General features: G+C 42.4%; 1 protein-coding gene across 6 annotated transcripts; it reads left to right on the top strand.

The window, feature by feature from the left end:
* Nucleotides 1-414: 414 nt before the first annotated feature.
* Nucleotides 415-5,501, top strand: LOC107396433 (phospholipase A2). Of its 6 annotated transcripts, none has more exons than XM_015976189.3 (5): nucleotides 415-923; nucleotides 3,719-3,768; nucleotides 3,856-4,009; nucleotides 4,076-4,209; nucleotides 4,293-5,501. In XM_015976189.3, exons 2-5 carry the CDS (start codon nucleotides 3,720-3,722, stop codon nucleotides 4,409-4,411), a joined length of 456 nt encoding a protein of 151 aa, XP_015831675.1. In that variant the 5' UTR covers nucleotides 415-923; nucleotide 3,719; the 3' UTR covers nucleotides 4,412-5,501. The 6 variants fall into 6 exon arrangements, with proteins under 6 accessions (XP_015831675.1, XP_015831668.1, XP_054600139.2 ...); XM_015976182.3 differs by having other exon boundaries at nucleotides 3,656-3,768; XM_054744164.2 differs by having other exon boundaries at nucleotides 3,719-4,009.
* Nucleotides 5,502-18,327: the final 12,826 nt, after the last annotated feature.

The following is an 18,327-nucleotide window of genomic DNA, read 5'->3' as shown; positions in this document are numbered from 1 at the left end:
CTGTCCTGTTCCTCCGACCTCCTCCCAGGTACCCTCGTTCGTCTGACTGCTCACCACAAGGAAATAAGGAACTTCTGGATCTCTCTGTCTGCCTGCCACGCCGCTTCCCCTGACCACCTGCTCTCCAACGCTCACCTGCCTGCTCAACTCTTGGACTCCTGGTGCTCAGCTCCCAGCTCTCGCCTCCAACTGCAGATCATCTCGCTCAGCCAGACCTGACTTGCCTCCCTCTCTAAGCTCCCCTGTCATACTGGAAACCGTAAGCCTCCAGTCACCTCGTTCATTCCCTGCCTGTTGTACAGTTACTCACCATTATCTCTGCCACAGAATACTACTGGACTCACCCGATCTCCGACCCTCTTCTTCACCCTCATCAAATCTTAATAAATAACTTTTACTTACCTTTTGTCTCTGAATGATTCTGCATGTCGTGGGTCAAGAAACTTAACCCAAACATGACATTCAGTACATTTCATTCATTATGATCTAATATCAGGATATTCACCTCTTTTTTTCATCAGACCAGTTTTAACCCTTTGTACAATGATGGTAGATGATTATTTGGGATCTGTTGAAATCAGTCTTTCAGATAGAATTGTGAATGGATGAGAGAATCCACTGAAAATGTCCTGATTAATCGCTGGAACCATATCAAATTTCTTAAAACAAATCAACAACTATGATGCTGATTTTATGATAAATTGTGTCGTAAAAATGGAGAATTGAATGTGTTGACATCATTCAGCTGATGAGAACTGAAAGTGTTTGTTAGTTCAGTTGTACTTCTCTTTTATAAGAAGTCAGTGATGAGCTACTTCCTCATTTGTCTCTCTCTCATGTCTGTGATCTGGTCTTTGTTTCATAGTTTTAGATCTCATTGCCTCCTGCTCCTCTGGCTGTTGGATCACTCTGTGCTGACTCAGGTGAGTGGTTAGTATTACAGTAAACTATTTAGACTGTTTCCACTGACTTTCACACTGTTGTAAAACAATTCTTAGAAATGTTCTACATTTTTCTAAGAAAATGTAGAACACGAAGAAGCTGCATGCTTGTTATAAACTAAATAATAATGAATGATGATAGCAAATAAAAAGCATTTATCCAAAGGCTGGCGAATGCATGAAAGTTTTCAATTTTGATTTAAAAGTTTCTAGAGTTGGGACACATTTGAGGTCATGAGGAAGCTGATTCCATCTGTGAGCAGCATAGTAGCTAAAAGCAGCTTCACCCTGTTTGGTTCTGACCCGAGGTTCTACCAGCTGACTGCTTCCTAAGGATCTCAGAGCCCTGGTGGGTGTATATACTGTAAGGAGATCCGAGATGTATTTTGGCTCAATGCATTGAGTGATTTATAAACTAGTGTAAGAAATTAGAAATTTATTCTGTAGTTTACTTTTAACCAGTGTAGATATTTAGGAACAGTAGTGATGTGTTTGGTTCTTCTGGTTCTTATCAAGACTCTAGCAGCAGCGTTCTGAATATGCTGCAGTTGCTTCACAGCTTTTATGGCAAGACCAGTCAAAATGTCATTGCAGTAGTCCAGCCTGCTGGAGATGAACACATGAATGCCTATCTCCAGACCTTGTCTGCTCATAGAACCTCTATATAATGATTTTTGATGAAGATGATAAAACACTGTTCTAGTTATAGCTTTAATGTGAAGTTCAGGTCTGAATGAATTATCCATCCATCCTCTTCCACTTGTCTGGTGTCTGGTCGCGAGGGCTCTGAGGAGAGAGGCCCAGATTTCCCTCTCCCCAGCTCCTCCGGGAGAATCCCAAGGTGTTCCCTGGCCAGCCGAGGGACATAGTCCCTCCAGCGAGTCCTGGGTCTCCCTTTAGGTTTCCTTTCAGTTGGACATACCTGAAAAACTTCACCAGGGAGGCGTCCAGGAGGCATCCCGACTAGATGCCCGCGCCACCTCAACTGCCTTCTCTCAATGTAGAGAAGCAGCAGATCTTCTCCAAGACCCTCCCAGATGTCTGAGCTTCTCACCCTATCGCTAAGAAAGAGCCCAGCCACCCTGCAGATAAAACTTATTTTGGCCGCTTGTATCTGTGATCTCAATCTTTTGGTCACGATCCAAAAATCATGACCATAGGCGAGGGTTGGAATGCAATTTTAGATCGACCAGTAAATCGAGAGCTTTGCCTTCTGGCTTAGCTCTCTCTTCACCATGACAGACCGGTACAACACCCGCATCACTGCAGCTGCAGCACCAGTCCGCCTGCTGATCTACGTTTCATCTTACCCTCACCCATGAACAAGACCCCAAGACACTTAAACTCTTCCACTTGAGGTAGGTCCTCATCCCTGACCTGGAGAAGGCATTTCTGATTCAAAACCATGGTCTCAGATTTAGAGGAGTTCATTCGCATCCCAGCTGCTTCACACTCAGCTACAAATCGCTCCAGCAAAAGCTGGAGATCACATTCTGATGAAGCCAACTGGTCCTTAATCTGCAAAAAGCAGAATCAATTATGACACCAAGATTCTAACCTGTGTGTCTGTGAACAAGAAGCATAGTTTTACAGCTGTGTTTTGTCCCAAATGCATAAGTAATTTGTCAGAATATCCACTCTGGTACTGGTGGAGGTTTTTAAAACAGTCAACTGTGACAAGAAGTCCACAGACTAAAACATTCTCAACTGCAGTATGAAATCATCTGCTCTATACTTGCAACTATAGGAAAAAGTGGGCAATAGTGACCTTCTTCCAGGTGAGGTAGGTTCCAGATCAGAAAAAAGTTTCAGGAGGAGGAGAAATGCGTGATGATCTACTTGGGCTACTTTCCCCTGTATACATACATACATACATATATATATACATATATATATATATATATATATATATATATATATATATATATATATATATATATATATATATATATATATATATATATATATATATATCAAGCTGAAGCAAAAAAATACATGAATGCAGCCAAAAAATGGTTTGAGAGTATTTCTCATGAGCAACTGAAAATATCATTTGGTAAAAAGCTATTTTTTTAATCATATGGAACTGTTGGATAATGTCTCCATTTATTTATTTATTTAATCTGGGACATGGTTTAGATCATGTCTCCATTATTTATCTGCACACAAAGTATGCTGTAGTGTTCGTTCTTCACACAACCTGACTGGATATGACACCCATGATTCTCACATCTTGTTCAGGTAGGATAAGATTTGTGATGCACACTTATCTTGACACATTTCCATGTACTGATCCACAACTGTATAAGATTATGACAGCAGAGACTCAGTTACTCTTTGACTTGCATTCACTGAGGTCAGATCTGTTTTCTGTACCATTTTCCTGATTATCTATATAAATCAACTCAAATTTGAAGCTCTTGATTCACAGTATTTTTTCCATTTGATTTACTTATCAATGCCATAGCTATAAGATTTGAGTGTTTTCTCCATCCATCTTTTCCATGGGGATAAAAGGACCGGGTTGGACTGGGGTTCCTCCTGGACTGCAACCAGCAACGGACCAACCCTGCAGATCCAAAACCAATGACAGAACCTTTAAACAAAAACATATGATCTAAATTTTATGAAGTACCAGAATGACAGCTAGTCATTAAATATTTTTGTTTGTATTGCAGTGATAAATTTCATGTGACCCTTTATTGTATAAACAGCCGACACGCCTTATGTTGGTGATGGCCACTTTGTGATTGACCCTTTGACCCTCTGCCTGACAGAATGAGCACCTTTCAGACAATTTTTCTCTTGGCTGTAGGCTTTTATGTAGGTGAGTACAACATGCTAGCTGTTGCTAATCTTTTGCATTTATTGGGAAGAATGAAACATTCTAAAGTTCCAATCCTGTCATGTCAAGTTTCAGCCCACTCTATGAACTTAAAGGCAATCAATCAGTTCAGAAACATGATCCTGTGCCTGATGCCCAATAGCTGGCCTATTCTCGACTACACTGATTATGGCTGCTACTGTGGTTTGGGAGGCTTTGGAACACCTGTCGACGATTTGGACAGGTCAATCCACCTGACTTTTTTTCTCTCATTAATATTTTCTTTGACTAACTTATTTTTTACATGTAGGTGCTGCCAAGTTCATGACAAGTGTTATAGTGACTCCATGCAGCATCCTGAGTGCTGGCCCATCATGGACAACCCTTACACCAACTTCTACCACTACAAGTGTGACGACGCTCACAAAAAGATAACCTGTACAAGTGAGTGTGATTTCACAGAAGTGACTGTGGTTTTTTATCCTCCTGATTAAAACGTACGTTGACTTTTTTCTTCTTTTTTTTAGAGAAAAACGATGAATGCAAGATGTTCATCTGTGAGTGTGACAGAAAAGCTGCAGAGTGTTTCAGCAAATCTGAATGGATCCCTGAACACAACCACCTGCCAAGGGACCAGTGTCATTAAACTTGACCAGAAACAAAGACGTATCTGCCTCAAAAGTGATGAAATGATAAATAACCAGCACTGTGCTTTTATGAGTCAAGGAACTCAAAAACGCATTAGTTATTCACATTCACACACAGTGATGGTCCGAATCTACAATGTAATATTACATACACTTTCGGAAGCAACTGTTCTTTCAGATAAAAAAAAAAGTATTTATTTTTTTAACAAAATCCAAACGGTTGCAGACCTTGCAGAATCATGCAGAATTAGGATATCTGCTTTGGGTTTTTACATGCTACAGTTCCATAGGTGGGATTGCAGCATCTTTATCTCATCCTAAACATTAATTTTACATAGCATTTATTAGTTGCATGTGCCTTCTGTTAATGATAGATGGCGCTGTTGTATCCTATATATTTTTCTGATCTGCTCGCCCCCATGTTCCTAAGCTTTCATTGAGGTCAGCAGATCTCATCCTCCTTTGCACTCCCACAATGTGCTATAAATCGCGGGGAGAGTGAGAACGTATCTATACCACCCTCCAGCTGTAGAATGCACTGCCTTTGGGTGTAAGGCAGGGCCCCTCTTTGGCGGTTTTTACTTCTCGTTTAAAGTCTCACTTCTATGGAATGGCTTTTAGTTTGTGATTAGTTTGATGTCTTTTGTTTTAATGTTTATCTGTGTTTTAGTTGTTTTATTTAGGTTTTCTGGTTTTTACTTTTCTCTATCTGCTTGAGACGCACTTTGGTCAGCTCTCATGTTCTTTGCCTGTTGCTTTGGGACAAGTTTATAATTCTGTAGCTGTTGTGTATTTTTGCAACCTTGTTTTAAAATGAAACAATAATTAAATGGAGTTTTTTAAAGTAAGAAAAAATAAACTCAATATCTTGTCTAGTTTTATTTATGACAAATGTTTCTGATCTTATGAGATACCACATTTCGGTTTTTCTTTTTTTTTCTTTTATAACTGCTTATGTAATGCTGGCAACATTGACTGGTTACATAAGCTTTGGAATGAGTAGCTGTATTTATATTACTAATAACATTTTTCAGGTTTCTTGTTTGAACAAAAATATAATGTTTATATAATAAAAGTCTCTTTCATCCATTTCTCATTTTTCCTCCGTTTCATTGCTTGTGGTAACACCTTGAAGCATGCCTTAAAGGTGAAGTTGACATACTTGGAAAAAACCATTCAAGCAAACTACATTTAGAAAAATATCCATTTCAAACCCCCTTTCTCAGGCTCCCCCTGATATTTCAGAAAATGGTACACAAATATTGTGTCAACCATAATGACAAGATTAAGTAAAGTTTTTGCCGTGTTTTAGGCATCTTTCCTACTATATTCATTTCTAACATACTGCTACGAAACACTTTAGTATGCAAGCTAATATAATATGATGTTTTATGGTGAAAAACTATGTTTATTCATTTCACAGACGCTTTTATCCAAAGCGACGTACAAGATTTTTTTTTCTTTTTTTATAACCTGTAGGGCATGTTGTGATGTGTGGGGGAAACCGGAGCACATGGAGGAAACCCACGCATGCATGGGGAGAACACGCAACTCTATGCAGAAAGGCGAGTTTTGAACCTGCGACCTTCGTGCTGCGAGGCAACAGTACTAACCACTACGCCACCATGCAGCCTTTTTTTAAAATCCCTATCGGTCCCGAGTGTTGGCATGTGGGAAGAGGCTCATCCTAGGCCGTTTATAGCCTTCTTGGTTTATTCATAAAGATAAAATCACAGCAGTTCAGCGCCATCAACAATCTGGGAATCCCCACCAGCAAGTCGAAACTACCAATACCCAACCCAAACCTCCTTGCAGCTGCACCGTCCTTTCTGTTGGCTTGCAGCAGATCTGACCAAGGACAGGTTACAGTTTACAGGCAACTGGTGTAGGGGGTAAATATTGTTGCTTTTAAGCTTAATATATTACCTTTGTGTAACCCAGCAGAGAAAAAGTCCATTTTCTCTTCTTTTACCGGTATTAAATTTTATTTGTGCTTTTATTTTGAAAAGACGTTTACATTGAAATGAGGAAGTCAGGTCCGGTTCTTCCCACTTTGTTTCCTGTTAAACGGTCTTTATGCACTTGGACATGAACGAGACCAGTTGTACACAAGCTGTTCTGGATTTAATGTTTCATCTTGGTGCGTTTAAAGGCAGAAACATGTTGTACTCCACTGTTGGCAATTCCTAAAAACTAATTTGGAATATTGTTGCATTAAGTGATGAGAGCATGAGCTGGAGCAGCCGTGTGATGGAGTCCACTACTGCATCCATATTGATAACTCATCTTGGTGAGTTAACGCCACGCGTTAGCCTATAAAATCTGCTAGCTTCACGCTAAACTTAGCATTATGTTACCGTCGAGCCGCTGGTGGCTTTTTCTGTTCAAAAGCAGTGAAAACTTTATTTTGGTTAACTCACTGATTTATGGAAGCACTTTTAGTTCTTTTTGCACTCTTTATTTTGACTGAATGTAATGTTTGTTGAATGTTAAATGTACTTTTAATAGTTCACTGTGTGTACGTTTACAAAAGTCCTTTTGTAAATGTTAATTCTGGTAACCCAGGTAGGGTTTTACCGATTTAAAGGATGAATTTAAAAGAATAGCGTTGGTATAAAACCCATACTACTTGACAGTAGCAGTTTTAGGCACGGGCAGACAGGGCAGTTGCCCGGGGCGGCATTTTTTCATGACACAAAAGGGGCGCACAAGCGCTGAGTAAAAAAATAAAAAAGAAAGAAATCTGCGCCGCACCGAGGTTTTCTATTATCTGTCATATCACAGAGTCTGGATTGGAAACAGCAAGTTGGCGCCCCCTGCAGCTGCAGGTGCTCCTGCTGACTGAGAATGTTCACGTGCACCGTGCGTGTATGAAGAAGAGGAAGGGGAGGGGTGCAGCGGGGGAATTCACCTCTGGGTCTTCCCAAATGAAATGAGCGGGTAGGGGCTGAATCAACTGTATTGACATGGCTAAAGTCAATCACATCTTGATGTTCTTCTATTTAACGCACATTTCATTCATAATATCATAAACACAGGCCCATCATTCTCTCAGGTTTTTCTGAATTGTGTGAAATGGCCGAATAAAAAAAGGAAAAACAAAACGATTTTGTGGTCACCCCCCCCCCATCAAGGTCATATTGTTTAGTCCTGACTAAAGGAAACTTATTGAGTCAAGAGCCAAACAGAAGAGATGAACATAAAAAGGCTAAAACCACCAGGTGCCCGATTCAGAAATAAAAAAAAGAGGAGAAAGATAAAGGTATGTACACTCTCATGATGCATGTTTTCAATTTTTGAACAAGTTAACTGGGATTTTAACGGTTAAATTCGGTCAACTAGTTGCTAACAGAGCTAATAGGGCTGAAATATTGAAACGAATATTCAAATGGTTCAAAAACATTTCTTGAATCGTTTTTTACTGATTCAAACTAGGATTTGTTAAATGCTCACTGCAGCCTGCAGCCTGCCTGAACAACAACAAACACATGTTGATCATGCTCACATAATAATAAATAAAACCACTGTACAAGCAGAAGAAAACTCCCCAGTCACCACTAACTATCCTGTTTATTTATTGCAGATGGCTGCACTGATTATTTTTTACATGATTTGTTCTGTAAAAGTTGTCATTTTTGGTAGACTACAGTTGTTTTATGTCAGTTTAAATTACAGTTTCAGAGGCAATTCTAAAATATCATGGATCATGATAAATATCTATTGGAGATCTACCCCAACATTTGGACTGCTCTGCCAGTCACTGTGGCTCAAGCTGAGAGGAGCTTTTCAAAACTTGATCAAGGGTGTGTCCGAATCCAGAGGAAGGATGCTTGTAAGAGCGCATTTTGAGGTCCATGACGTCACAGTGCAGCGACGAGTACTGTCCGAATTCCAAGAATGCTCATTCTCGCGTCCTCAAATGCGTCCTCGCTCCACCCACATTTCGAGGATGGGTCTGATGGATCCTCACAGAAGCAAGGCTATCCCAGCATGCTTTGCGCGCCGGTTGCTGGACTCGACTCTCACAACAATGGCGGACGGAGTGGGAGAGCAGTACAGCTTAAAATATAAGTTTAAAAAAAATAGCGGTCAAAAAAATAAAATACTTGTTTGGGCATTTTTGGTTTGTTTTTTATATAAGATCTAATACCGCAAATTGTTTTTTTCATGTAATTTAAGGCTAAAACATGCCCCACCGAAAACTATCTTGAATGTGTAATAGGAAAAACCCACCGTAAACTAGCTTGATCCCAGCAGGCGGTAGAAAACTAAGCTGAAAGCGGTTCTGTTTATAGACATTTTTCGTTTGTATATTTGTTTTTTTAAATTACATTTTAGGCAGAAATCAGCAAAAACGAGTTTGTTTCACGGGTCCCAGTTATTCCTTTTGGTGTGTGTGTGTGTGGTGAGTTAAACTTGTCATTAGTTTTAAGGATGATGGAGCAAAGAAGCGTTTTTATTAAGCTTAGAGGTGAAGAGTGAAGCTGTTTACACACAACCACAGTAGTTCTGCTGTGAAAAATAGTTTTACATTCAGGGATTTACACAGCTGACACGTTTTAATGAAGTAAAAATAGTTTGTGTGAAGAATATAATTTTTATCTTCTCATGTGGATAAAGGTAGAAATGTGTTTGTCTTTTTGTCACCTGTGTTCTGATTTTCTCTGTAGGACTGCAGGTGTCCAGGGTAGGACTGGGGGTAAACGATTATTTTTAAAACGATTATTCTGACGATTATTTTATCGAATAGTCGACTATTCTAATGACTATTTAGAAAATTAATCTAATGATTATTTTTCTATTGCACAATTAACAAAAACCAGAAAATCTCAAATAAATTCCTCAAAAAAATTGATAAATTCTTACTGTAAGAGAATAAACACTACAGGCCTTCCATTTTGTATAACACTGCTTTTATTGTGTTGCGGTTGGTTATGTTCTGATGACGTGTAGAACTTGGGAGTGCAGGCTGCTGCCTGAGAGGTGGTAGAAGATGGAGTGTCTCCATGCTGCTTTGTTTTGGTCACTTATGTGCGTGAGGCGAGTGGTGTTACGGGTTAAACCAAACTCAGGTGATATTTTACACTAAACCGAAAACCCACAACACTCTAAATGTAATAAAAGGGAGATCTACACCACAAAAAAGATGAACTCTAAACCAAAACGTAACAGCTTATCCCAACGCAAGAAGCTGTTAGCGAAGATGCTAACAGTAGCTTTACCAACGTTAAGTTCAAGTTACCAAGTTTAAATAAACCAAAAACACCCAGCAGCAAACAGACCAGCACAGAGGAGAGACTGCTACCACCAAAACAGCTCTCCTCATGTCTGAAAGAAGCTCCTTAATGAAGGGAGAAGCGCTCCCGGTGATTTTCTACATCTGCGATAGACACGAAGCAGCGCATCTGACCCCCGGAAGTTGTTGTCCGTTGCCGGGAGACGAAGGGGCAAAACTGGAAAATAATCTAGTAGTGGACGGACGTTGTTCCGGGTCTTCGGTATTTGGCGGAGATGTTAGTGAAGGCGGAGAAGAGGGCGAACTAGAGGAAAAACGGGCAGATTCCTCCTCTATTTACAAACTCCTGGGGATGCAACAAGTGGGCGCGGTGCGTCGACTTCCGGATCTGACGTCGACAAATTTTTAGAATCGAGCCGTCAACTTCGTCGAGGCTTCACTACAGCCCTAGTCCAGGGTCAGGAGAGGCTTTACATGTTGTCATCCTGGGAAAGAGAGACCTTCTACTGTCATCATGTTAATGTTAATTAGCTGTTTGTTTGATATTTGAACACATTTATTAAAACAAATACTAACTGATAACTCTTTCTGATCATTGATTTTATCACCAGTTTTATTATTACAGATGTTTTTGAACATGTTACATGAACAGAAAATGAAAAACTGGTAAGGAGACAAGATTATTTATAATACATTACACTTATTTACAGATCAAAATCAGTATGGACCAGTTATGTACGGTTAAAGCAGGATTAACCTGAGTGACTCTTCCTGGATCATTTATTTAAACTGAGTGAGCAGGAAGTCTTTAACAGTGGCGCTCAAATGGGCCTTGCCCGGGGAGTAATTCCATGTAGAACTGCCACTGCTACTTGATGAGATTGAGTTGTATGTATTCCATGTTATGCTTTGGAACAAAAAAAAACTTAAAATGTATTTTGAGTTGAACTAAGAAGAAAACATGCATGTATTTTATTGATGTTGTAACATAAGAACTGGAGATACAAAATTAAGCTATAGCTGTGAAAAGAAATAGGAAGTGAGTTTTAGTTATGTACAATAATTTCATCATACTTGTGCAGGCTACGTTTTTATCCTCGCCGATTAAGAACTGGATCGGATTCCGGGATTCTCTCCGGATGGAGATGGCGAGCCTTTGCCCCAAACCCTAAGACACTTCGATTGAAGACCCCTCACTCTTCTCACTGAATGTGAACGCCAAGTGGTAACAACTCAAACCACTAAACCAGAGAGAACTGAAACTGAAAGACGCTTTGACTTGACTAACGACTAATAGAACAACTCAACTATTGAGTCCAAAATAAGACTGGGGTTTTTATTTTGTTTATTTTTCTGGGCCGGCTCAGAATTGTTAATCTGGGTGCTGTATTGTTAAAATTGTATTCTCGTTTCACATTTTTTCTAACTAAATATTTCCTATTTTTTGCTCATTTCCTGCCTCCTGCCGTTTCCTTTTGCACCCACCTTAGTTCCTATTGTACTCCTGCCGAGCCTAGCTGCTGGTCTATATAAACATTCCTGATCTTAAGTTATCTAACTGTGTCCAGGGTTACATTTACTTATGACCAATAAGCTGTGATATTCTATGTAAATATAGAATATCAACCTGATTGGTCTTTGGATGTTTAATCATAAGATTCTAGGATTCTTTGCTTTTTCAGGGATCAAACACAATTCAGTTCAATTAAAAAAATACTTCATTAATCCCAAAGGGAAATTGATTGCTGTAGTAGCTCATAATAATAATAATAATCAAGTTATCAAAGAGTTATTGTATATTATAATGGCTGTTGGCAGGAAGGATCTCCAGTAGCGGTCAGTGTTGCAGCGAAACTGAAGAAGCCTCTGACTGAAGACACTCTTCCGTTGTTGGACGGTCTTGTGAAGAGAATGCTCAGGTTGTCCATAATTTTCTTGATTCTCTGGAGAATCCTTCTTTGCATTATCTCCTCCAGTGGTTCTGAAACTGCCGAAACATTACCCATTATGATCGATGGAAGAGATGGTTTGAATTTCCTCTTTCTCTGTCTCCGTTTTGCTCCCGCTCTGCATCCACGCTTCTTGCGTTTTAGCTCATTTGGGATTTGTGGCTTCAGTTGAGGTATTATTTCAGCCTTTCCAATGTTAATCAGCTGCTCCTGATTGTAAACCAGCTTGTTGCCATGGTTACGCATCATAACAAATGCTCAAACACACTTTGTCTCAATTCAGACAGAGTCAGGTTTATAAAAGAAAAGACATTTATTTTCTAAACAAATATAAAAATGACAAGTTAATCAAGACTACTGTGATGGATGAATCTAAGTGGATGGGATGTGATGTATGGTGATTGAATGGTGTGTGTTTATCAGAACCCTGTATCTAGAAGAACTGAGTTCTGGGTGTGAAAAGAATTTGGTTTGCATTAAACCATGAAGTTGGTTCTTATCAAAACGGCATCAGACGCAATCATGTGTGTCTACCTCACCCTTTCTTTGGAGACCCTCTTTGCATATCCGGAGGTACGGGAGGTCGGATGACCTCTGGGCACCGAGGTTCAGTAGATTAACCGCAGCACCGACGCTCCAGTCCAGAGATGTCGCCAGGCACACAGGTTGGAACTAGTTTGCGTCTAGAGCAGCTGTTTCTGAATAGCTGAAGGAACCGTTTTGCTGTGTCAGCTGTAGGCAGCTTTTAGTTGTCGAAAGCTTGTCAAGAGATGCGGTGGCTAGAGAGTTTTCGTCCGATGGCCAGTCAGAGTTAGCTCAACTAACAGGATGTTGAATCTCACAGAATGCTGGAATGACAGAGAATGATGGAAATGATGGAATGATGATTCACTCCACAAGTGACTGTTTTAATATTATCATATTATGATTTACTTATTTGACAAGATGGCGCCGAGTATGGCTGCCTCGTCGTGAGCTCCACCAAGCAACATCTGTTTTTTGTGTTTACTACTTTTTCTTTATTTTTTCACGAGTAGCACATGTATCCTTGTGTACGACCGACAAACCTTACTGGACATAAAAGACAGTTTCTCATTGCTTCCCGGAGTTCAGGTCTTTCATCACGGACCCGCCATTTGCAAATCCCCCATTCATCTCACCTGAGACGCCTTTGTTCTGGGCCCGTGAAGGCCGCAAGCACCGACGCAGAGGGAGAAGATCTGGCGTTCTGGTTTGACTGAGACGGCGCACTAACAGACCACCATTACCGAGTTTACTACTGGCTAATGTGCAGTCCCTGGAGAACAAGCTGTGCGAGCTTCGGGCTCGGATCTCATTCCAGCGAGAGATGCGGGACTGCAGCGCGATCTGTCTCATAGAAACCTGGCTATCGGTCAAAGTACCGGATCCCGCAGTACAACTACCGGGGTTCTCTGTGCACCGCGCGGACAGGTCACAGGAGCTTACTGGGAAAAGCAGAGGTGGTGGTGTGTGTTTCATGATCAACAACAGCTGGTGTGATTATGCGAACGTGCACCCGGTCAAATCCTTCTGCTCTCCGGACCTGGAGTACCTGATGATTAAGTGCCAGCCATTCTGGCTACCGAGAGAATTCACAGCGGTGATTATGACGGCTGTTTACATTCCCCACAAGCCGACACTGACCGAGCACTCAGAGAACTGTACAGCGCGATCAGCAATGAGGAAACCGTACACCCAGAGGCGGCGTTTATTACGATCGGGGACTTTAATAAGGCTAACCTGAAGAAAGTCTCACCAAAACTACACCAACACATCCATTTCAATACACGTGGAGATCGGCTACTCGACCACTGCTACCCCTCTTTCTGAGATGCGTACAAAGCCCTCCCCCGCGCCCCATTCGGCCAATCAGATCACCGCTCCATCCTGCTTATATCTGCCTACAGACAGAAGCTAAAACGGGAAGCTCCAACCCTGAGGGCGGTGCATCGTTGGTCAGACCAATCGGAGTCTGCGCTGCAGGATTGTTTTGATCGGGCGGACTGGGAAATGTTTCACGCAGCTGCTAGAGACATTGATGAGTACACAGACTCAGTCTGCGGATTTATCAGGAAATGCGTGGAAGATGTTGTCCCATCCAGAACAGTTAAATCCTTCCCGAATCAAAAACCCTGGACTAATGGAGGTGTGCGAACGGCGCTGGCAGCGCGGAGCACCGCCTTTGCATCCGCGAACACATCAGACTACAAACACGCACATTACCAACTCCGGAAGACGATCAAAGCAGCCAAACGTGAGTACAGAGACAGGTTGGAGCAACAGTTTGACAGAGTATGTGGCAGGGACTAAACACAATCACAGACTTTAGAGGGAGAACCAGCACACCGCAGACCACGGCCTCTCTGTGTGAGGATCTAAATGCATTCTATGCCAGATTCGACACAGTGAACACCATGAGACCGGACAGTGAGCGCACCGCGGATGACGTCAGTGCGCACACTGTGTCTGAAGAGGATGTGCGGAGGTGCTTCAGGAGGGTGAACGCACGCAAAGCTACTGGTCCGGACGGGATTCCCGGCCGCGTTCTAAGGTCATGCGCGGGTCAGCTGGCTGGAGTGTTTACACACATCTTCAACCTTTCCCTCTCTCTGTCTGTAGTCCCAGCCTGCTTCAAAATGGCCACCATTGTCCCTGTACCCAAATCCTCTACCATCTCCACATTGAATGACTGGCGACCTGTAGCCCTGACCCCCATCGTGAGCAAATGCTTCGAGAAGTTGGTCAGGGACTTCATCTGCTCTGCACTGCCCGATTCACTGGACCCTCTACAGTTTGCACACCGCCACAACAGGTCCACTGATGATGCCATAGCCCTGACACTTCATGCTGCCCTGTCACACCTGGAGAAAAAGGACACGTATGTGAGAATGCTATTTGTAGATTACAGCTCAGCATTCAACACCATTGTTCCCTCGAAGCTGGACAGGAAACTGCAGGATCTAGGACTGAGCAGCTCCCTCTGCAGCTGGATCCTTAACTTTCTGTCTGACAGACGCCAGGTGGTCAGACTGGGCGGCACCACCTCATCCCCCGTCACACTGAACACTGGTGCTCCGTAGGGGTGTGTGCTGAGCCCTCTCCTGTACTCACTCGACACCCACAACTGCACGGCCACGAGAAACTCCAACATCATTGTGAAGTATGCGGGCGACACCACAGTGGTAGGTCTCATCACCAACGACGATGAGACGGCCTACAGGAAGGAGATCAGCGCCCTGACCCACTGGTGTCAGGACAACAGTCTCACCCTCAACGTCACAAAGACAAAGGAGATGATAGTGGACTTCCGGAGGAATAGAGGAATGCACACCCCCATCACCATCAACGGCGACGCTGTGGAGAGGGTGAGCAGCTTCCGTTTCCTTGGAGTTCATCTGACTGAGGATCTTACGTGGTCAGTGCATACGGAAAATACAGTGAAGAAGGCACAGCAGCGCCTCTTCTTTCTCAGAAGACTGAAAAGATTTGGCATGAGCCGCCACATCCTCAGGACCTTCTATCGCTGTGCCATTGAGAGCATCCTCACTGGTTGCATCTCCGCCTGGTATGGCAACAGCACCGTTTACAACCGCAAAGCTCTCCAGAGAGTAGTGCGATGTGCTGAAAGGATTATTGGAGGTGAGCTTCCCTCCCTCCAGGACATCTATAAGAAGCGGTGCCTGAGGAAAGCGGGGAGGATCATCAAGGACTCAAGTCACCCCAGCCATAAACTGTTCAGACTACTTCCATCAGGAAGAAGGTTCTGCAGCATCCGGTCCAGAACCAGCAGACTGACAGACAGCTTTTTCCATCAGGCCATCAGACTGCTGAACACGGCGCAGACACCTCACCCTCACTACTGAAACTCCAACATTACACACGCCATACTGTACATTAATGCCACTGTTTTGCACATACCAACCTCTGTACATTTTATATCTTTTATCTTATTGTTTACTTTATTCATTTGTATACTTAGATTAGCCATTTTTAAATTTTACTTGTTTTTACATTACTGTATTTTTGCAAAACTCTGTTGCTGTGAAGCTCGCACACAAGAATTTCACTCGCATGTACTGTACCAGTGTACCTGCATATGTGACGTGACAATAAAAGTTTTTGATTTGATTTGATTTGATTTACTTGGCCAATCTGAACGTGCCATGTTAAGGGGTGTTAACAGCAAACCCTCAGAACATCACACCTTCTTTCAAAAACAGGATGCTCTGATTTGTGGCTAAGAAAATATCTATGTGCAGTGACGTTACTTTAACTTTAATTTATCTCTAATGAACACTGGGTCTGAGTGTAGATAATGATTCACTTGTTAAACCAAACATTAATCAAATCAAATCAAATCAACTTTATTTATAGAGCGCTTTCACATGGCCAGAATGGACAAACAAAGCGCTGTACATCAATAAAATGCCACACAATAGGCCAGAGATATGACCATTAAAATACATTAATAAATCCATTAAAATACACAAAAAAATCCCTGTAAAATACCGTAATAAATCCTATAAAAATACAATAAGAAATCCATTTTAAAATACAGTACAAAAACCTGAGTGCCAGTTCACAGTCCATATCCGGCCTACTTCCCCCAACTTCAACGTCCAAAAGCCAGCGAGAACAGATGTGTTTTCAGTCTTCCTTTAAAGGTTTCTAATGACTTGGCCTGTTTTACATCGGCTGGCAGCTCATTCCAGAGACTTGGTCCAAGTACTGAAAAAGCTCGACTACCACGAGACTTCAGGCTGTACCTAGGCACAGTTAGTAATCTCTGGTCAGCTGACCTAAGGGAACGCACCGGGACATGCTGGTGGATGACATCGGAAAGATATTTAGGTGCCCCTGTGTTTAACGCCTTGAACACAAACAGGAGGACCTTAAACCTGATGCGATAAAAAACAGGGAGCCAATGCAAGGCACGTAGGACTGGTGTTATATGTTCAGACCTCCTGGTAGATGTTAAAAACCGGGCTGCAGAGTTCTGAACCGCCTGGAGGCGTGCTACTGGAGCTTGTCTAAGCCCCGCATATAGCGAATTACAGTAATCCAGCCTGCAGGTAATAAAGGCATGGATTACAGTTTCCAAATGATTATGGGACAGAAATGGCTTAATTTTCGCAATGCGGCGTAGATGAAAAAAGCAAGATCTCACAACACTGTTCACCTGAGCATCAAATCTAAGATCTGCGTCCAGTTTTACCCCTAAGTTAGAGACCACCGCCTTCTGATGCGGTGCCAGAGTGGCAAAATCAAGCCCTTGGGCACCTCCTGGGGTCTTTGGTGGCGTGAACAGAATAACTTCAGTCTTGTGTTCGTTGAAACACAAGAAGTTCTGAGCCAGCCATTGCTTGATGTCCTCAAGGCAGTCCAACAGAGGTTGAATGGTGCATAAACCACCACGCTTAATTGGAAAAATGACCTGGCAACCATCAGTATAGAGATGGAATGACACATTGTGTTTACGAAATAGTTCACCCAGGGGTATGAGATATAAGGAGAAAAATAGTGGGGCCAAAATCGATCCCTGGGGAACTCCCCATGGCAGCTCAGCCAGATCGGAGGAACAGTCCCCCAACCTCACACAAAAACTCCTCCCAGTCAGGTACGATCGTATCCACTGAAGTGCCTGGCCCGTAATGCCAACAGACCGCTCCAGCCGTTTTACCAGGATGTTATGATCAATGGTATCAAAGGCTGATGACAGGTCCAAGAGCACCAGAACCACAGCATCACCAGAATCATTTGCCAATAAAATGCCATCAAGGACCTTAATCAGCGCCGATTCAGTGCTATGAAAGGGTTTAAACCCAGATTGAAATACTTCTCCAATTTCCCGTTCCTGAAGAAAAGATGTCAGTTGGTTAAACACAGCCCTCTCTATGATCTTTGAGATGAAAGGGAGTGTAGATACAGGTCTGTAATTGGACAAGATTGTGGGGTCCAACCCTGATTTCTTAAGCAGAGGTCATACCACCGCCTGTTTTAGGGGACAAGGGACTTCCCCAGAAATCAAGCTGGTATTTACAATTTGCAGTACATGTTTACCCACTACAGAAAAAACTTCTGTCAGTAGCCTTGCCGGGAGAACATCAGTTACCGCCCCTGTCGGCTTAAGTCTCACGACCAGATCCTCAAGTTCTGCAAGAGTTAATGGTTGAAAACCCTCCAGTGCCTTAGGAACACATAGATCTGCATAGGGGGCGTGCTTAAGTGGTGGAATAGAGGACCTTGTCACCCTTACCTTGTCTACAAAGAAGTCTAAAAAGTTGTTACATGACTCAGTGGAGTACTCAATCGCAAGGGGCTCATTGACATTTAAAATAGAGTCCACTGTCTTAAAAAGTATCCTAGCATTCTGAGAATTTAAGGAGATTATGTTTGCAAAGTACTTTCTCCTTGCATCCTTCACAGCCTTCTGATAGCCAATCCAAAGACTTCTCACTTGGTCAAGCGAGCTCTGGAGCCCATCCTTTTTCCACCTCCGCTCAGTCTTCCTGCACATCCTTTTTAGTGCTCGAGTACTCTCAGTTAACCATGGCTCCTTTGTAGCTTTAGGCTTCTTTACCCGTACTGGGGCAACCACATCAAACGCCAAGGTGCATGCTGAGTCAAAATGTATAACAAGCTCATCTGTGGTCCAAGCTCCGTAGTCTTGCTCTGCACACCCCATAGAAAACACTGCGGCAAACTCAGC

The sequence above is a fragment of the Nothobranchius furzeri genome, chromosome 6 (assembly GCF_043380555.1).
Source record: "Nothobranchius furzeri strain GRZ-AD chromosome 6, NfurGRZ-RIMD1, whole genome shotgun sequence".
In the NCBI taxonomy this organism is placed as follows: Eukaryota; Metazoa; Chordata; class Actinopteri; order Cyprinodontiformes; family Nothobranchiidae; genus Nothobranchius; species Nothobranchius furzeri.
Note: the sequence above shows the minus strand (reverse complement) of the source record. Positions and strands in the feature narration are given on the sequence as shown.